Below are 21994 nucleotides of genomic sequence, written 5' to 3'. Positions count from 1 at the left end.
TTAAGGAGCAGAAAAACATGCTGTAAATAGGAGGAATGTACGTAGCCGTAACAGGTTAACACTATGTTTTGACGGACAATTGGGCGGTACCATTCAGGAGAGCGGAGTTGTGACGTCACGTGGGTAGGGTCTATACCAGCGGTCTCAAACCGACTCCACAGAGGGCCGCAGTGGGTCCTGGTTTTTGTTCCAACAGATCCAGCACAAACAGTTCAACCAATGAGGTTTCTACTAACATAAGCAGCACCTGATTGCAATCAACTGATTACACTTGTAAGAAACCAGATTGGTGAAAAGGTATTTGTCTCGTTTGGTTGGAATGAAATCCAGTACCCCCTGCGGCCCTTTGAGGACCGGTTTGAGACCACTGGTCTATACAGTGATCCCTCGCTACTTCGCGCTTCAAACTTCGCGCCCTCAGTCCATCGCGGATTTTTTCCTCGGTTAAGAAAATAAATAAATGACGTATTTTATAGAGCTGTCCCAATCCGAACACGTAGTTTCTCACACTCGCTCCTGCCACTTTTCTTGGTCAGGCCAAAACTTCAAAGCACCGAATGCATCAATCATAGTTTAACTTGTTAAACCAGAGGTGGGCAAACCGGTCCTCGAGGGCTGCAGTGGGTCCTGGTCTTTGTTCCAACTGACCCGGCACAGATTGTTTAACCAATGCGGTTTCAGCAGAAATGCGAAGCACCTGACAGCAATCGACTGATTGCACTTGTAAAACAGCAGATTGGTGAAAAGGTGTCCTCTTAATGGGTTGCAACCAAAACCCGCACCCACTGCGGCCCTTTGTAGAATAGTTTGCCAACTCCTGTGTTAAACAGTTGCTGTGGCAACTCATTGTGTGTGAGCAGCTTGAGCGGATTTGAGTGGACTCACTCAATGGAGCATTTAATAAAGACAAGCATTTTTCTACTTTATTCTTGTTTAAAAATAATTCGGTGGGACAGTAACATGTTTAAAACTTATCATAATTATTACATTTGAAGTGATTAAAAACCATTTATTAAGATATGTCTACATAAGATTTTTTTAAAATCCTACTTTGGGAAACAAAAGTGAAAAAAAAAACATGTATAGTGGCGAGTTCTGGTCCCCATTAACCGCGAAAAACAAGGGATCACTGACTGTACAAGTCAAATTTCTTAGACCTCTGATAATGGAGAAAATAACATTTGAAAAAGACACCGGTTCGAGTGCAGCTATTTTGTGACGTCAGTTATACCCACGCACATACACAATGGTAGACTTCAGCAAAGGTAGCTGTGATAATGAGTATCAATGATGTCACAAGGAAGTTTGGGGAATCTGGGATACTTGCATTCGATTGGCTAAAATAATCATAAGCATTTATAAAATGTCTGCCACCACTAACTATCAGTGTTGTCACTAACACTGCAATCTGATTACTTTCTTTCAGTAACGAGCAAGCCAGTAATCAGATTAAAGTTATTTTCCTTCGTATCTGTGTGAAAGGTTCCCACTACGCGTTCATAGTTTGTTCCATGGTAACCACTCATACTTACTTCCTGTTTTGGTCTTGAGTCAAACGCGCTAAGTGTTTTGGGACTGAGTAAGGCGTGTGCCAGCGAAGGTGAACATTCGAGCCGAGTGCAGCTACCTATTGAGATGTGTGAAGGAAAGTTCATCTGTGTGCGTCCATGAATGAATGTGAGTATTTTTCCTTCATTCTGGAGGGTTCCAGCAATAGGGTTGAGCCGCTACAAGCGCGGCCGTTACGTAGCTTTGCTGTTGCAACGTCGGGTAGTAGTCGCTGCCGCTCGTCCTCGCGAAGTCCGTGAAAATTGTTTACATCATATTCAGGTTCACATTTATGCCGTGAAGTGACATGTTCATTTAGCATCTCTGTTGCTGTGTTGTAAGTCCGATTAAGTGTAAAGCACTTAGTTGCCGCCACGTTTTGAAGCCAAATTGACCACGTGTGTGTACGGCGTACTTCTGGGTTGTGTGCGCGCATTTGCGCCTGCCCCCACCTTTGTGTTTATTGCACTGTGCAATTCGTTTGTGTGTTGTTGATTACTGCGCAGTCAGTTTGCATTGTTTTACATTGGCACTGATATGCTGTTAACCCTAAACCCTAACCCGAAATTCAGAATTTTTGACATTAGGCTTAATCTTCGAGTTAGCATGGATTTAAATAGTTGGCATAGTTGATTTCAACAAATTCCCTGCAGTTTTTCCGTTATTTGTTAGTTTCAGGGCTCCGGAGTGGCTAAGCTAGCGCGAGTCAATGCTGGTTGAAATAAACTCCATCGACTAATAAAACCTTCGTTAACTCAAGGTTAAGCCTTATGCGAAAAATTCTGATCCTTCCCTAAATTCAATTATCGGAAACTCAATTACATGCGATGACATTTTTCTGTTGTCATTCTTATGTTGAGGCAGCAAAGGGAGAAAAATTGGTAGATAGTAACCGATAAATTACTTTAAAGTAATTTAGTTACTTTGATAATAAAGTGATCAGTTGAGTAACTACATGACTTTTTTTAGGTGTAATCAGTAATAAAATTACTATTTCTAAGTAATCTGTGACAACACTGCTTACAATCGCCATTTCCAGGAAACACAGTGGGGCAAATAAGTATTTAGTCAACCACTAATTGTGCAAGTTCTCCCACTTGAAAATATTAGAGAGGCCTGTAATTGTCAACATGGGTAAACCTCAACCATGAGAGACAGAATGTGGAAAAAAACCAGAAAATTACATTGTTTGAGTTTTAAAGAATTTATTTGCAAATCATTGTGGAAAACAAGTACTTGGTCAATACCAAAAGTTCATCTCAATACTTTGTTATGTACCCTTTGTTGGCAATAACGGAGATCAAACGTTTTCTGTAACTCTTCACAAGCTTTTCACACACAGTTGCTGGTATTTTGGCCCATTCCTCCATGCAGATCTCCTCTAGAGCAGTGATGTTTTGGGGCTGTTGTTGGGAAACACAGACTTTCAACTCCCTCCACAGATTTTCTACGGGGTTGAGATCTGGAGACTGGCTAGGCCACTCCAGGACCTTGAAATGCTTCTTACGAAGCCACTCCTTTGTTGCCCTGGCTGTGTTTGGGATCATTGTCATGCTGAAAGACCCAGCCACATCTCATCTTCAATGCCCTTGCTGATGGAAGGAGATTTTCACTCAAAATCTCTCGATACATGGCCACATTCATTCTTTCCTTTACACAGATCAGTTGTCCTGGTCCCTTTGCAGAAAAACAGCCCCAAAGCATGATGTTTCCACCGCCATGCTTTACAGTGAATATGGTGTTCTTCGGATACCATTCAGTATTCTTTCTCCTCCAAACACGAGAACCTGTCTACCAAAAAGTTATATTTTGGTTTTATCTGACCATAATGCATTTTCCCAGTCCTCTTCTTGTTCTCTAGCGAACCGCAGACGGGCCTTGACGTGTACTTTCTTCAGCAGGGGGACACATCTGGCAGTGCAGGATTTGAGTCCCTGGCGGTCCGAGCTCTCTGTAGGTCATTCACTAGGTCCCCCCGTGTGGTTCTGGGATTTTTGCTCACCGTTCTTGTTATCATTTTGACGCCACGGGGTGAGATCTTGCATGGAGCCCCAGATCGAGGGAGATTATCAGTGGTCTTGTATGTCTTCCATTTTCTAATAATTGCTCCCAGAGTTGAATTCTTTACACCAAGCGTTTTACCTATTGCAGATTCAGTCTTCCCAGCCAGGTGCAGGTCTACAATTTTGTGTCTGGTGTCCTTCGACAGCTCTTTGGTCTTGGCCATAGTGGCGTTTGGAGTGTGACTGACTGAAGTTGTGGACAGGTGTCTTTTATACCGATAATGAGTTAAAACAGGTGCCATTAGTACAGGTAACGAGTGGACCATCGTTATACCTCGTTAGAAGAAGTTAGACCTCTTTGACAGCCAGAAATCTTGCTTGTTTGTAGGTGACCAAATGCTTATTTTTAATTAGGAAATAAATTATTTAAAAATCAAACAATGTGATTTTCTGTTTTTTTTTCCACAACTGTCTCTCATGGTTGAGGTTTACCCATGTTGACAATTACAGGCCTCTCTAATCTTTTCAAGTAGGAGAACTTGCACAATTGGTGGTTGACTTATTTGCCCCACTGTATGTGAAACATACGTGAATACTGGGTCTGATCCGATCTTGTGACCGAACCCAATATTGTCCGATACCCCAAAAATAGTCATATCGCCCACCGATAAAGAATATCGTTTCAGGACAACACATCAAATGACTTATTTCAGGTGATTGAAAGCTGTTGAATCACAGCTCTATTTAATCCAAACTATGTTGCAAATATTATCGGTACCTTATAATGCTTTTCTTGTCCGATTATCTCTCCTTCTCTCACCCAGTTCATTCCCCCACTCCTGACCTTAGAAGGAGAGAGGAGAGAGGTTGATGTCATTGAATGAAGAATGCTGCAAGAATTCAGAGAGAAAGGGGGTGGTTGTGGGGGGGGTTGAGGGGGAGGGGTCTAACTGGACCCTCATACACAGTCAGAAAGAGGGAGAGGGAGAGAGTGAGGTGCTGTTTACATTGTAGTACACAGGTCTTGAGCCAAAGTCAAACGAGAAAGAACTTGTTTGAAAGGATGCTGTCATTCCTTATCCAGTCTGAAAAGCACAGGGGGAGGGTCTAGCAGCTGGAAAGAGGAAGCCTGAGTAAGAGGGAGAGAGACAGAAAGGGAGAAGTTACCAGTACTGGCAACTGGAACAAGAGAAACCAAGCAAAAAGAAGAGTTACAAGTTAAAGAGGGAAAGTACCACTTCAACTACATTACCACGGTGAGAATTAGGTAAGTAAAAAAGGAAGTGGTTTGTTTATTTTCGTGTGGTTTTAGGACACGCTGACACAAGTTGCCTAATAAGGACAACTCTTCTGTCAGTTTAGGATTTTACAGCTGTGACACGCAGTAATGAAATGTGATCAAACAACTGCAGGGGTTGCTGTCGCTCTCAAAACACGTAATATGACAAACACCCTTTTCAAGTTTGAGTTGAATGTACCTTTCATTTTGTGTTATTTCGCTCAATACAATTAGAAGCTTAGTATAGTATTCTCTTGTCAGCTGTTGGACACGACAAAAGGGCGGCTATGCGGAAGCACCAACCTAGCAAGAAAAGGCAAAAGTTGACTGTTAGCAAAGCGTGCTAGCCACGGTGCTTTCGAGCTTTTGTTTAATTCAAAGATTTGCGGAATTATTGAACCGGAGTCCTTTTTGTGAAACCCTACGTAGCTCTCTGTGAGGCTCGGCTGTTTAGTGGGCGTGCTGGTGGTCCACTCAGCTAAGCTAACGTGACCCGTCGTTGGTTGAGTGACAGCCGGCCGGGATTGCTGGCAGGTGAGTGGCGGCCGCCGTGATTGAGCTCACGAACAGCGACTTGTTTTATGTCGCCGCTGTGTGCTTGGACTATCGACGAATTTGACTGACACACCAGGACGGAACTGTTTGCCTTTAATTTTTATTTTATTTTATTTTTTTAAAGATTTCATTTGGTCACAGGCCATTGGCACGCGGCATTGTTAGCCAACTCTTAGCTTTGAATTCCATTACTATCTGCTTATGAAGGTAAAGGTGGAGCGTCATAGATGTCCCAACCTAGTTTTATCTACGTGTCCGTGATTATCCGCTGTTATCAAAGGTTGCTAAGGTGTCCTCGTTGTCAACTACAAACACTGGGATGGTGATGAAGGATAATGGTGCCACGAATGTATTTCAAAGCTTCCTAGTACATCAAAGTACATAACTGAAAAAAGGGCCCTCTTGGTGAATGATGTAGATGACGAGCACAGGTGTCAAACCCATGGCACGAGGATCAGATCCGGCCCACCACATGATTTTGTGAGGCCCTCAAAAGCAAACTGTTCCAGCAACATCATGTTACCCGCCAAGAAAAAAGCAAAATTTCTGATTGTCACTTTAGAAAACATTAATATGTTACTAATGTTAATACCGTATTGGCCCACATATAAGACGGCCCTGATTATAAGACGACCCCCTTTTTTTCAAGACTCAAGTTTGAAAAAAGACTTTTTGAACACTAAATTAATTTTTATACAGAAAATAATCACAGTGCATCTGAAACAAATGATTATAACAATATATTTGAGAGAAAAAGCATGTTATTTTGCCTCATTCAAATCTTAATATCTGAACATTTAAATATGTAAACTAAAGTGCAATCACATTCGTAAATGAATGGCTTCTGGTTTTTGAAATATAAACAACCCAATCTATTGTGATAAAACAACAAAACTGCAATAACTGCATTAACCATCAAAGTGAAGTCTAACTCTTAACTGTAGTCTTGAAACAAATCTGAATAAGGTAAAACATTGCAATAAAAAATGAAAACTGGTTAAACTTGAGAGTAGCTGAGATCTGTCATGACAGAACATCGCTTCAATGATATCTGGCGCCATCTAGCGTCGTCAATGGGTATAATGTCTAGCCTGCGAATATAAGATGTCGCTTCAATGATTTCTGGCGCCATCTAGCGTCGTGAATGGGTATAATGTCTAGACCGCGAATGTAAGACGACCCCATCTTTTTCAGTCTATTTTTTTTTTTTTTTTTACAGATTTTGTAAAGTGGACATCTATTCAAAAGTTGTTAGCTTATCACTGCCAGCCCAGGTCACAGAGTATGTCTTGTTGTATGTAGTAAAAGAGGGAAATTCATAACGAGAACACCTTTTGATGGCAGTAGACGCCCAATCCATTTTGACTGGGAGGAAATTCACAATTGCATAGTTAAATATTGTGAGCAAATTTCATTTGTATGAATGTCATTATTACTTGGTGTTTCCATGTGCAAGAAGTTCAGTTTTTGTGCTATACTACCCTAATAAGCTGCCAAAATACTGTATTCATCAATAATAAAGGAAAAATGAGTGGGAATATAAATATATACTTTGTGAGTAAATTTATCAGGGCTTCAGCTATTGATTATTTTAGTAGATGATTAATCGATGAACTAGTTAGTTCCAAAAATCGAGTAATCAGATCAGGAACATAACAAATTAAAATACCTGAGATGAGCCTCAAACGATCAAAAAAATAAATTAATGAGGATCTAATTACAACAAAAGAACAATTGGCTAACTTCTATAGCAAAAGTCCGCTAGCTTAAATGCTAATTTTTTATTTTTGTTTTTTACAATGCTCTTCACAAATGGTTGAAACACATCTTCCAACAAAACATGGAAACCTATGAACTAAATTAATAATGCATTTAAAAAAACCAAAAAAAAACATTAGCTCAAACAAAAACTTAGCTTATGTCGGTCTTAACAGGGAGCAGCTGGATTCAGCCATCGGAAAGTAGTTATGTCATATTCACAGTTGCTACTAGAGGGCAGTGTATCCACCCAAATCAATAAAACTAAATGCAAACACTTTCAAAACAAACCATTACATCGTCACTTCAATTAAACGAATACTCGACGCAGAAAAATTTAATTCAAATCTTTTTTTGTAACCGAATTACTCGAGTCAATCGATTAAGTGATTCAGCACTAAAATTCACATAAATATTCTACTGGGTACTACAGTGCTCCTTAATAATTTTGTATTTTTTAATAAAAATCTGCCATCATATATTAGAGTTGGCAGATATAACGGCACTCTGAATGCAACCATAACTGCAATGTGGCCTGTGACAAAGGTGAGTTAGACACCCCCGACATAAAAGGATTCTGATAAGTAAATTGAGTTACGAGTTCTGTCGTCGCATGTTTTATGCAAAAGCTGTCTGCATCTATTCACTATAAAACTCAATAATTTAATAAGCTTGTGTTCTTACCATCATCTGTTGACATATACTAGATGTTTGGGGGTGCTGGATTGGACATCTATCAGTCATCTATCGTTTATGAATGAGAAAATGTTAACTGAAATATAATTGAATTACAACATTTAATATGATATAGCTGCATTCTTGACAATCTGATACATTATAATGTTCGGCATTGTTTGTAGTTGGAGGAAAAAGCCCCTAGCCAAGGCTTCGTTGCTAACAAACTAAAGCGAAAAACCAGTGGTGGTTTGTCTGAGGTCATTGTGGCACTTCCCGCTGAGAGGATTATGTGTGTGGGAATCGTGACTATATGAGTGTGGCAAATGAAGATGTGGAGACCATTTGAATGCGTAAAGACATAGCTGCTTTACTAGGGAATTCTCATTTAATTGCAGCCTTGACAAGTCGAGACACAAAAGCTATTTACAGTCTTCGATCACGGCATGTACTTTACTGTTTTGTCTATCAAGAATGTTGGAACTTTGCTTTTCACCGATTGTGCATCGTGACAAAGCTTGGTTTAATTATTCATCTCTGTGTGATCAGAGGCGGCACACAGCACGAGTGCTCAATTGCTGTCTAGTGACCTGTAAGATTGCTTCTCCGAAGGCTTGTTTGTCCCTGCATTAGTGACCTAGACACAATTTCCAGCGAATGAGCTTGTGCTATTTACGTCAGAACAATAGAGAGGTTGTCTTGAAACATACTGACACACACTTTTACAATGATACAAAGTATACATGATTGTAAATGATTGGTCTTCAAAATGGGTGATGCCTACATCAGGAAAGTCACTAATTTATTTCAGATATCCTTCAAACTAATATTACTGCAGCATCATTTGACAGTTTTAGTCAGGGATGTCCAAGATGACTGATTTTGAGGATGTGCTGATATCAAGTCCTGATCTGATTCTTCAGCAATGTAATAAGAAGGGGGAAATAAAGCACACCCAGGTATTATTATATATTTTTGAGGTTGGGCAAAACGATTGCAACATAATAAAGAAATATATATATGGCGGAAAACACAAGACTGAAAAAGCAGTTTCTGCTCTTGCACCCCTCTTTAAAATAAACTGCTGTATTTTAAGTCTAAAGAACTGTTGTGTTTGATAGAACAATATGTCTATATGCTGCAATAGCAGATTCATGGTGAATTAAGCCCCCGAACTATTTTTAATTAATTAATAATATACTGGACTGTCTCAGGAAATTAGAATACACAATATTCTAATTTTTTGAGACAGTCCTGTGTATATATACAGGACTGTCTCAGGAAATTAGAATACACAATATTCTAATTTCCTGAGACAGTCAGGAAATTAGAATATTGTGTATTCTAATTTTCTGAGACAGTCCAGTATATATAAACAATAACATATTTTTAATAATAATTAATAATTTGTCCGTTTTACCCTGGAAACCCCCGTTTACAGACGTCGCGCAACTGCTTTTGTTTCAACCTAGCCATGAAAAGAAGGTAAGTAATCGTATGTATTATTCGAAATGTCTGTCATTTTTAGCTTTGAATCATTAATTGATGTCTAATATTTAGTTTATAAAAAAGAAAAAGGACTTTAAAAAATTATTCACTCACATATTTCAATCTTTTAAACAAATTACGTCACAAAGAAAAAATTGGCGTCTGTAAAAAAGTCACGGATACCTACCTCATAACTATCGCTTAATTGTATTTTTTTCATACCTGTCGCATTTTACCCAATATTTTGGATGATAAATATTCGATCCAAAGAAAAATTGAAAAATAACGTTTAAAAGGGTAAACATATGAAAAAGACAATCTCAACCTCTCCTTTTTGTCTGCGATTTCTGCATCGCGACCCTTGTTATATCACCATGTTTTCACCGCCAGATTTGACCCTTTCAAACATTTTTTCCCCCTTTGTTTGGATCGATTATTTATCATCTAAAATATCGGGGAAAATGAAAAGGTAACAAAAAAAAATACAATTAAGCGATAGTTATTATGTAGATATCCGTGACCCATTTACACTTTTTTCATTGTGACGTAATTTGTTTAGAAGTTTAAAATATGCGAGTGAATAATTCTATAAAGTCGTTTTTTTTTTAAACTAGATATTAGACATTAATTAATGATTTCAAGCTAAAAATGATTGACATTTCGAATAATAAATATAATTACTTACCTTCTTTTTATGGCTAGTTTGAAACAAAGCGATTGCACGGTGTCTGTAAACGCAGGTCTCCAGGGTAAAACAGACAAATTAACAATAGTTTGTGGGCTTGATGCGCCATGAAACTGCAGTGGCAGCATATAGACATATTGTTCGATCAAACACAACAGTTCTTTTGGCTTAAAATACAGCAGTTTATTCTAAAGAGGGGTGAAGGAGCAGAAACTGCTTTTTCAGCCTTGTCTGTGTTTTCCCCCATATATATATAATTTTTGTACATTTGCACAGCACAAAATACTGTTGTATTTAAATTGTTTGATTAGTTTCTTACATAAGCTTAATAATTTCCAAAAATCTGTCTGATCGTCTGAAAATCACATGACTGAGCCCGATTTCTAATCACGTCATCAAATCAGGAACATTTGTTTTAACCATAAAGCTTCCTCAATTCCAGGAACAAAAGAAAACGTTACCAGGCTGGGCAATCAGGCCCCACCAAAAAAGAAAGTTTTCTTTTCCCCATATCATCTGATCTCAATTCTTTTTACAATATTTCTCAACTTCGTTCTTATGTGTATGCAGTTTTTATATAATGGTGTCTCGCACTGTTTATTAGCATCAAGCTAGCTGGTGCCCGAAAAATTAAAAATATTTTGTATTTTAGTGCACAATGTGTAATTTTTTTTGCGTGTGTCTAGCTTTACAATTTACCGGAAGTGTAATAATCTTCTTCAAAACCATCAACATTGAAACCTCTTTGAGGGACTGTTCAAAATCTGCCAAACTAATTTGTATTTTCATGTAGTTGATTAAATATAACACAACTGATATTTGAGATCGATCTTAAATGATTTTTTTTCAGTCTTTAACCTCCATCTTAAGATCGCCCACTCCTACTTAAAATATTGATAAGCCTCAGCTGGTAAATTACAGTGGGCTCACATCTCTGATCATCAATAATACTTAAAATTATTTTATTTATTTATTTATTTATTTTTTTAATGTTTAATTAAATGACATTTAGGATACTTTGTACCTACTTACTAAGTCAGACTACAATGTATGAACCAGAATTAGCTTAAGTATTACACCTCAAGAGTTCTAATCCCTTAAAAATATAGATATAAATGCAACTCCTCCCCCCCATCAAATAGACCCCGTTTCCAAACATAACTGTGTTCATGTGACACTGAGACATCACAGAGATAAACAGAAAAAAATGCCTGGAAGCAGTTTTCTTTGCTTAAACACCACATGGGATCGTAAAGTGCTGACTATTGTTATTCAACTTGTGTAAGTTGCAATAATTATCCAGATATTGAGTAGAGCGTCTCAGCCCTGTTGCCTTTTTTAGCTCCTTCATGGTAATAGCGATGTATTAACTCTCCTCCCATGTACAGTACCAAGCAATTCGGTCATGTCAAAGGTATGTCATAGCTAGTTTACTTAAACCATGTGATTTGGGCTCCAGAACTGCGGTAAGACTATGTAATGCTGTCTTGCATTGCAGCTGCCAAAGGGAAACGATAGTAAATGACGTTTTTGAGTTCAAGTGACAAGGGAACTGCAGGATGAACAACATATAAAAATAATATGGCGGAGATTAGCCATAGCCAGAGTTCCTCATTTGGGTATTGCAAAGCTTAAGTCAGCACAGATGGAGTGGCGTTGCTTGGGGGGGGGGACAAAACAGCACAGAAGGTGATGTCATTGTGCTGTAATGCAACATTTCTCTCCACCGCAAAGGGTCTCACTCACATCCCTGAGATCAAGTTTCAAGACAGATTAGCTAGTAGCCTTGGGGTTGAGGTTGGAGTTGATGTCAGCGTACTATAAACCGCTCAGGACCCTACCAAGGAACACATGCAACCTGTTAGCACCATCAATTGACATCAATTATGGGAGTACGAAAGGCGCTGGTCTCTTGGAAACAAGGTATCGCAAGTGCAAATTTTGTACCCACTTGTGTCACCCTCTATTATACAGTCGAACCGGTTCTGTTAAGAGCCAGCTGTTACCACTTTCACCACGGCTGCAACTGATTATTTTAGTTTTACATAAGTATTTTACTCATACTGCGACGGATCCATCTGTACAGGTTTTTATATATGAGGGTCTATTTACAGGAGAACAAGCTTGTAAAATGGCAGCAAAATGGCGGCAATGCAGCCTCATGTTCCATTTAAAAAAATAATTTTTTAATGATATACTTGGTCATGCTCTAGTTTTCTGTATTAACAGATGGTTGATCGGGCGGAAATGATAACATGGGCTGTGTCACTTTCACTTCCTCTTCGAGGCCACTTTTTTTGCATTTTTAGCCATTGTCATGTAAAAGGAGTGGCCAGAAAGCTGTTTGTGGTCATCTTTAAAAAAAAAAATTTTTTTTTAAAACCCGACTCAGGCTTCGTGATTTTGCAATGTAGTTGGATATATCTCTGGTCGATAAACATCAAACTTAAAACGTAGTTGAGACTAGGACTGGGTGATTTCAACAACGAAGATTTGGGGAATTTTGAATTCAGTCCTGGTGATCAGCTATGATATAATTAACCGACCAATATGTAGATGTAGTCTGACTAAATTTAGCTGATATTAAACAGTAGGGATGGGAATTGATAAGATTTTTACGATTCCGATTCCATTATCAATATTGCTTAACGATTTGATTCTTTATCGATTCCCTTATCGATTCTTATTCTCAGTCCGAGGAATACGCAGCGTGCATGACGTAGGACAATAACAGGAAACTGACTGGTTGCTATGGGAACGAACACATATCCATGGAATCTTTCTAACAGGAGTATTAAAATTGCTAATATAATCGTTTAGGATTATTTTAGACGAATATATCTTATATTTTTCTTAGAGTATTCGACGAGGAATACGATAGACCCATTAATAGACTTTTTGGGGGGAAAAAATCACCATTTCTTTAAGTAGTCTCATGAGTAATGACCTGGCCTGTGAAAATCAATGCAAATTCATCCAGCAACGACTCTCTCCAAATAACACTTGATTAGAGGTCTCTTTATGAGTAATCATGTAGCCGTGCTTGCCGAATCGAACATGTGTAGCATGCGTAAATTTCGAAACGTAAAACGTGCTGGTTAGAATTGATAAGAGAATTGTTAAATTGCCAAGCGATTCCATGGAATTCGAACACACAGAACCAATTCTCTATAAGAACCGGTTCTCGATTCATATCCCTATTGAACAGTCGCTCATAAAGACTCCAATTTTGTTTTTTCAAGTTGTTTATTATTCCACTTTAGGTGATGTCAATTGTAAAACCAAACACAAAGAAAATTCCATATATAGACTAGAACCCGCCGCGATAAGTGAAAAACCATTAAGTAGCCCCCCCTCCACAAAAAAAAAATTGTTCAATGTTTGTATTCAGATTTAGCATTGAAAAAAGATGCATAAGAAAAAAACTTTTATGTATGTTTAAATTTTAATAAATGTTTTTTAAGCACTTCAAATTTAATAATTGTAAGTTTTAAACATGTCGCTGTCCCACCGAATTATTTTTAAACAAGAATAAAGCATGCTTGGCTTTATTAAATGCTTCATTGAGTGAGTCCTCTCAAATCCGCTCAAGCTGCTCACTTACAATGAGTTGTCACAGCAACTGTTTAACAAGTTAAACGATGATTGACACATGCGTTGCTTTGAAGTTTCGGGTGTGGCAAGAACAAACAATAAACATCTGTCAATCACTGCTAACTTTAATAAGCAAACCATGGCACTGCATGACCATCAAAGAGCAGCGAGAGAAATGGAGGGAGAGTGAGACTACGCAATCGGATCGGGGCAGCTCATCTGTATTTATTATCCAAGATGGACTGAGGGCGAGAACTTTGAAGTGCGAAGTAGCGAGGAATCTCTGTATTGTGTTCTAAAATGCGAAATACAGGTCGTCTTTTGCCCGCTAGCTTAATGTGTATTGGTCTGTGAAGCCCCTTTAGGATCTTTTTGGGGCTCTAATTTTATTTTCTTGACTTGACTATTTATTATTGACTTTTTTACTATGGGTATACGTTTTTAAATATTGACCGTGAAAAGTTGTTTCCGAGTGTCAGCGCGTTCGGTCATTCAATGCTGCTAATTTTATGTTAATGTTTACGTCATATGTGAATAAAATGTTTTTCCTTGCACTCAACACACCAAGTTTAAAAAAATGTAATTGGAGATTGGAAATTGGGTGGGAAAAATATTTTGCTTTGCTCTTTGAGGGGTGGGTAGATCACTCGAACCCATTTAAGACTTTTTTTTTTCCCATGTTTATAGGGCAACAGTAAGCATTTTCAAAGACTTCCTCTTTGTGTAAACAGTTCCCACGTTTTGAATTTGTGGATCTTAAAGATCTCAGAATTCCAAATAGCTATCTGTTTACTGGTTAACTTTTCTGCAGTCTTTCGTTTTCCTAAATGGTAGCACAACAACAGTGGTTATAAAAGTTCTAAAGAACCCTAATAAATTCCAGGTATTGTAAGATTTTAAAAAAAAAAGGGCAAAGATAATTTCAACTTGGAATGTTCCCAGTTAGTAAACGAGTAAACCCACTTATGAAACAAATTGTCATTTTTCATACCACAAAAATTTGGCATTTGAATCAGGGTTGTGTAGGCTTTATTTTCCCACGTTATGTGGTTTAACAGGGCTTTGCACGTGGCAATGACAACTTTAATATGGATGATAGTTTAGGTATGAGGGAGATTTCCCAAGTCAAAATGGGGTTTGGTTCGAATTTCACGTCAGGGAAACTCATTATACAATACTTTTAGAGCTCTCTGGGGTTTTGTCTTGTCAGAACTTGAACTGTAGCTTGTGCGCATTGACAAAAAAAGTCAAATGACATAGCCACAGTTTTTTCTGGAGTTCTTGAGATTAAGGTCATTGATTGCGGAACTAGAGACTCAAACACGAAAGAATGTGACATCTCCACATCAAATGGCCCGAGTGATTGAAACAGAGTGTTGTTGAAGAGCCATGACTGGTCGTGTGTGTAGAAATGCCTTTATTTGCGTGAGGGAAACAACGGACCTTTTGACGAAAGGTCATATTTGAGACTGGCAGTCTTCAGGGAAATACTCACTACATTGCATGGAATCTCTCTAAAGACACAGCAGTAATTCTAACGTTGTTTAACATCAAGCACCTGCGAGGTAAATATTTGATCTGACCTGCTTTTTTTGACTCCCCTCGCACGCTAATGTTAGCTATAGAATTGCAACCCAACTGGGACTATGATTGATGCCATCATAAACAACTCCATGGTAGAAAATATTGTGAGGTGTTTACTACTTTCGGTGGGAGCCCCGTCTGCTCCGTGTACATGGGCCAGTGGTTATAGTGTAATTTTCTGTCATCACACCCATTTGCCTTGCTTTTGTAGGGGAGAGCATGGTTTGTTGTCATGCAGGTTGGTTGTCACACTTGCTACAATTTGACCACCAGTGGGCGGTGTTGCACAGTATCAGTCTTGAAAGGATCAGAAATGCAGCACAAAAAGTATGTTGTCTGTAATGTAAAGTGTCATTATATTAAGGTAACAGGAAATTACCATAATTTTCAGATTATAAGACGCTCTTTTTTTCCCTCTCCATTTGTACCCTGCGGCTTTTAAAACGAAGCAGCTTAGTTCAAGATTATTTTTTTTAATAAATGAGCTTAATATTTTCTCATAATTTTTTTTTTTTTTTTTTTTTTTTTTTTTTGTCTTTGTTTTGATTTCATTTCACTCCACGGCTTGGGCATCATGACGACGTTGCCATTCATTCATTTGCTGTCAGACCTCCCAGTTCAAACGGATTGGACGTCTATCGTCAATGGCAGACAGTGATTTAAATGATATTATGCTTCCTTTTGATAAATGAATGGCTTTTTAAAAATGTGCTGATGGGACAACCAACCCAGTTCTCCCCTAAGTAATATAAATATTTGTTGTCCTTTTCTGTGGTGGCGTGGCTCAGTGGTGGTGTAGTCGTTCCTCAACTCAGAGGTTTTGGGTTCCATTCTCCGCCCTGGTGATCTTGTCTAAGTATCCTTGAGAAAGATTCTGAACCCTACGTTGCTCCTGGTGCTGCTTCATCAGTAGTTGAATGAGGATATAGTGTAAAAGAGCTTTGAGTGCCTTCAAGGTGGAAAGTAGGGTTGGGCATCGTTTGAAATTGAACGATTCCAATTCCGGTTCAGAACGATTCTCGATTCCGATTCTTTAGAGAGGCAGGGTAAAAAAAAAGAGGCAGGGTCCAGAATTTTATAGTTAATTTTTTTTTTCAGTTTGTATTAATGTCTTAACTTCTCGATGATTTTTTTTTTAATTATATGAATATAAAATTATTTATTATGAAAACAATTATTAATTATATGAACTTCTCACAGGGCTATTTTTAACTTGTGTATAAATATCAGTCTTTGAACGTGATGAAGTTTCTTTCCACAGGAGTACACTTTCACAAAGGTGTTTATTTTTCAAAAGCTCAGGGAGAAAACATTTACACATATTCTTTTACCATTCATGTACCTTGGCTAGGAGCTATGACGAAGCATTAGTACAAATTCTTCTATTGATTATAATTTTTTTTAATACTGTTGATTTAAACGGAGGCGTCTACTGCTTTAAGATGGTGGCTGTTTACTAACGCCGGCGAGTGTCATTTCGCATCTAGTTCTATAAACATCTGATATCGACCATAGCCTGACGTAATAAAACTATTTATTCTTGTACTATTCCATTTATTCATCCATCCACCCATCTACTGCTTAATCCGGGGTCGGGTCGTGGGGATAGCAGAAGACAGACATAATGTATTGTTTTACTTACCTGGTTCTGACGGCAAAGCATGTTAAACATGTAGCACTCAGCTATGCACTTGGCACTTATATTCCATGAAGCCGGAGGTGTTTAGTCTTTGCATGATATACTAGTAGTTGTGTTGCAAATGTTGCACTGAGGTGACTGGTCATTTTTTCTTTCTTTTTTTTGTTGTAAAGTTAAGCCAAACTATTGAGCACCGCTGCACTGTGTTTGTGGTTGTAATCAAGTTGCAATGCACAAACACACGCTTCTTTTGGCTTCTTCTTGGTGGTTTTCGGCACTATTTTTTTTCCGTTGGGCGGTCAGGGCATCGAAACATGGAACCGAAATTCAAAAATTCGAACGGTTCCGGGAGCATCGGAGTGTTAGAACCGGGTCCCATGGATGCACGATGCTCGATGCCCAACCCTAGTTGAAAGGCACTATACAAGTTAAATAACTCTATTTACCATTTTCTGCCTCATATCTAAATGTTATGTACAATTATCCTTAGGTCCGTTTTTAAATGATGGAGAGTTCCAGCGGCAGCAAGCCAGTCATGGTGACGTCCTCGCTCAACTTCAAAGTCACCACGCCGTCCTTCTACAACCAGCCAAAGAAGTTTGCCTCTGTGGCCCCGCCGCGGCCTAAGAGCATGACGCCGCCCTCGGCCCCATCACCGACACCTCTGGGCACGGGCGTGATCGGACGTGTTGGCGATATCCCCCCGCCACCTCCTATGCTCTGTGAAGGTATTTGAAATTTTAATCAAAATTCAGACCAGATTTATATGACTGGGATTGCTAAAATTTAGGAGATACAGTGTATCACACATGTGAGTACACCCCTTGCATTTCTGCAGATATTTAAGTGTATCTCATCATGGGACAACACTGACAAAATGACACATTGACACAATGAAAAGTAGTCTGTGTGCAGCTCATATGATAGTTAATTTATTTTCCCCTCAAAATAACTCAAAATATAGCCTTTAATATCTAAACCCCTAGCAACAAAAGTGAGTACACCGCTTAGAAACTACGTACATCCCTAAATGTCCAAATTGAGTACTGCTTGTCATTTTCCCTCCAAAATGTCATGTGACCTGTTACAGGAGTGCTGCCAGCATTGCTGCAGAGATTGAAAAAATGGGGGGGTCAGCCTGTTAGTGCTCAGACCATACACTGCACTCTACATTAAATTGGTGTGCATGGCTGTCACTCCAGGAGGAAGCCTCTTCTGAAGACGGAACACAAGAAAGCCCGTCCGTCTCATCAGACAATAGGACATGGTTCCAGTAATCCATGTGCTTTGTTGACATGTCTTCAGCCAACTGTTTGCGGGCTTTCTCGTGTACAGTCTTCAGGAGAGGCTTCCTCCTGGGGTGACAGCCATGCACACCATTTTGATGTAGAGTGTGGCGTATGGTCTGAGCGCTAACAGGCTGATCCCCCACTTCTTCAATCTCTGCAGCAATGCTGATGCACTCCTGTAACAAGTCACATGACATTTTGGAGGGAAAATGACAAGCAGTACTCAATTTGGACATTTAGGGATGTACGTAGTTTCTAAGGCAGGGGTGGGCAAAGTATTCCACAAAGGGCCGCAGTGGGTGCGGGTTTTTGTTCATACCCATCATGAGGACAGCCGTTCACCAATCTGCTTTCTTACAAGTGCAATCAGTTGATGGCAGTCAGGTGCTTCTTGTTTCCACTAAAGCTTTATTGGTTAAACTGTCTGTGCTGAATCAGTTGGAACAAGGACTGGTTTGCCCACCCCTGATCTACGGGGTGTACTCATTTTTGCTGCCAGGGGTTTGGATATTAATGGCTATATTTAGAGTTATTTTGAGGGGAAAATAAATTAACTCTATTATATAAGCTACACACAGACTACTTTTCATTGTGTCAAAATGTCATTTTGTCAGTGTTGTCCCATGAAAAGATATACTTAAATATCTCTGAAATGCGAGGGCTGTACTCACTTTTGTGATACACTGTATTTACTCAAGAACAGGAACGTACTTGACGATGGCAAAACATGCTGTAACGTGCCTTCGCTTCACTAAAATCTAAGCATCAATCAGCCACAGATGGTGAGAGTTAACTTCATAGTTTACACAAGTAAATTAGTTGAGCTTGTGTAATTAGCCGCCTTACATTCATTTGAGAACAGGCAGCTGAAATTGTCTTAATGTCAAGCCTTTTGAAGAATTTCTGTTGTAATACCTTCCCAACCTTACCCTGAGTAGGTGGATATTAACATGTGGAGGCTTTAGATTTAGACCAGACTTAAAAAATGAACAGCAGGAGTGTGAAACTAATTTCTCATTGGCCACATCATATTAATGATTTACTTCGTAGGGCCATAATGTCTGCCAATTACTACCGCCATATCGAACAAACGAATCGATGAGCAAATGAATCGAAAACGATTTTGAAAGGTTGTTTTGCATTTTGGCAGTGCTTTGTTGACCTATAAGTGGCCCGCATCCTCTTTTTTTGAGCTTCTTAGTAGCAGACTTTTCTTTAACGGGAAAATATGGTAAAAGAAACACATTAGATATTCTCTTCATTTTTAACTTAACAAAAATATTTGACTTTTTACATGGAAAAAAAAAGTTTTCAAATTTGTGCAGTCGTTACTCTTTCGTTATATCCAAAATTCATTTTAGTCAAAAAACATGGAGTTGACGCACATGATTATCTTTTACAGGCCATACAAAATTATGTGGTGGACTTCATTTAGCCCCCAGTCCTTTAGTTTAATATCTGTGATCTACTGCATTTGAAGTAGCCTTAACACTGACTAATATATATGAGAATTATTTTGGAAATGCAGCTTCCAAATCCTGCCACCTGTTTTTCTGCCTCACACCATGCGTTGTAAAAAAGATGTCACATGATTTTGCCCTTGAACTTGGTTGTTGTCCCTCTGTATGTGATTTAGTTTAACCAATCAAGCTTCCATATGGTCCCCAGATTTCCCACCCCCTCCTCCTCCTCCTCCAATGGATGACGAATTGCCTGCTCCTCCCCCTGAATGCCAGATCACACCTCTGGCTTCGGACGCCCCCCCGCCGGCTTTTCCGGCTCCCCCACCTGTAGCAGATGACCTTCCCCTACCTGCCGCTCCAGAGGAGAGTGCCCATTTGACAAGCTTCCCCACTCCCCCTCCTCCGCCGCCACCACCTCCTCCTGCCGCCAATACTACCGGTTATTCCAGCACTGGAGTGAACTCTCAGGTATGCCAGGATGACTCCTTGACACATCAGATTTTTTTTTTTTGTAATCTCATATTTTAAATGGTGCATCTCTGCCATCTACTGTCAGTTGTGCATCTGTAAAGCTGTTTCCATGCTTGACATGGAGCGAATGAATAAATGATCACCTCATATTACTCCATAGGCCCAAAAATTGAATGATCCCTGTGAAATCAGAAGCTAGTAAAAACTTTCAGTAGGATTTCTAACCAAAAAATATTGAAATACATTGTATGATATTTTATTTCCATATTTTTAGAAGTAATAATCTGCACGCAACACAAAATGATGTGCCACCAGTTTCACACTTGTGGTCTTGATCTAGGGCTGCAGCTATCAATTATTTTAGTAGTCAATTAATCGATGAACTAGTTAGTTCGAATAATCGAGTAATCAGATAAGGAACATGACAAATAAAATACCTGAGCTAAGCCACAAACGGTATAAAAAAATAAAATAAGGATCTATGTACAACAAAAGAAAAATTGGCTAACTTACATAGCAAAATTCCACTAGCTTAAATGCTATAAAATGCTAACTTTTTTTTTTTTTAACAATGCTCCTAACAAATGGTTCAGACACATACTGTATTCCCACAAAAAAGCAGCTAAATAGGCCTATGAACTAAATTACGAATGCGTTAAAAAACGAGCTCAAACAAAAACTTAGCTTACGTTGGTCTGAACAGGGAGCAGTTGGATTGAGCCATGTTAAATCAGGCAGACCAGAGTGTAGTGTATCCACCCTAATCAATAAAATGAAATGCAAACACTTTCAAAATAAACCATTACAACGCCACTTTAATTAAACAAATACTCGAAGCAAAAAAAAATTAATTCGGATATTTTTTTGTAATCGAATACTCGAGTTAATCGATTAATCGTTGCAGCACTAAAAAAGTTGATCGTAAATATATTTATTATTATTGTAATTCTTTTTGTCTTTCACTGATCTCAAAAGTTTACATGACACATTAACTGAGTTAAAAAAAATAATAATAAGGAAAAAAACGAAAATATTCGTTTATTTAATTTCAATTTAAAAATATGGTGTAATATAAATAAACAAAAAATAAAAATTACTTTTATAGGTGAAAATAAAAACACGGGAAAAAATACTTCAAATATGTTCATTACATTTAACAACTTATGATTCGCGTGCCCCACAAAATTGATTTATTTTTAATTTTTTAAGTTAAAAAGAAAAGTAAATATTCCCTATTATGTGGTGTTCTTTTGTACAATATTTTATTATTTCACCTTTTATTTAAAAAAAATTTTTTTTATTATTATTATTTATTTATTTAGTTAGTTTTATTTTTTATTTTTTTTAAACAACACATTGTTTTCATTCACGCGCTCTATAAAATGATGGCTGGCCTCATCTGGCCCCCAGGCCTTGAGTTTTGACAGCTCTGCTGATTATTCGTCAATGGTAGTGAATTAGTGAACTCAATCCATTAGACAGCAAAATAGCAACAATAGCAAAATGGATAACTTAAAAAAAAATTTGACTCAAAAAGTAGCTCTGAAACAATCAAATAACTTGAATAATACAATTACAAAGGAGCAAAGGGATCATATCTGAACTTTGAGTGGGTCTGCATGTCTTCATCTTTTATCTTACACTCATTAGTTATCGTTGAGCACAGCTTTGTTGCTGTGCAACTGTAAGAACTAATTATATGAATAATTCATGACCATAACTGTGCTTTCCGATCATTAATAGTTTTCATATAATTTAATTGATGTGACTGAGGTTAGTCGATTTATTTTCTCAACATTTTTCAACGATGTTTTTGTTTAATGCTTAGCCGGTCAAGAATGACAATTAGATAATTGAATATTCACGTTTTCTTGACATTCATTTCTAAGTTCAAAGTATCTTCACATTTTTTACTGTCATCATTAATTAGGTCAGGGGTGTCAAACCCATCTTTTGCTTGGGC

General features: G+C 38.3%; 1 protein-coding gene across 3 annotated transcripts in view; it reads left to right on the top strand.

Annotated features, from left to right (window-relative positions):
• Nucleotides 1-4524: 4524 nt before the first annotated feature.
• Nucleotides 4525-21994, top strand: part of zyx (zyxin) — a 35601-nt gene continuing 18131 nt past the window's right edge. The window contains exons 1-3 of one of the 3 annotated variants that reach the window (XM_057834820.1): nt 4525-4807; nt 17299-17536; nt 19766-20028. In XM_057834820.1, coding sequence (XP_057690803.1) covers nt 17311-17536; nt 19766-20028 — 489 coding nt within the window. In that variant the 5' untranslated portion in view covers nt 4525-4807; nt 17299-17310. Of the gene's footprint in view, nt 4819-4990; nt 5365-17298; nt 17537-19765; nt 20029-21994 lie in introns of those variants that run through there. The other 2 variants (XM_057834818.1, XM_057834819.1) reach the window with 2 other exon arrangements.

Source organism: Corythoichthys intestinalis, chromosome 4 (assembly GCF_030265065.1).
Source record: "Corythoichthys intestinalis isolate RoL2023-P3 chromosome 4, ASM3026506v1, whole genome shotgun sequence".
Lineage (NCBI taxonomy): Eukaryota > Metazoa > Chordata > Actinopteri > Syngnathiformes > Syngnathidae > Corythoichthys > Corythoichthys intestinalis.
This window is presented reverse-complemented; position numbering and strand designations above follow the sequence as displayed.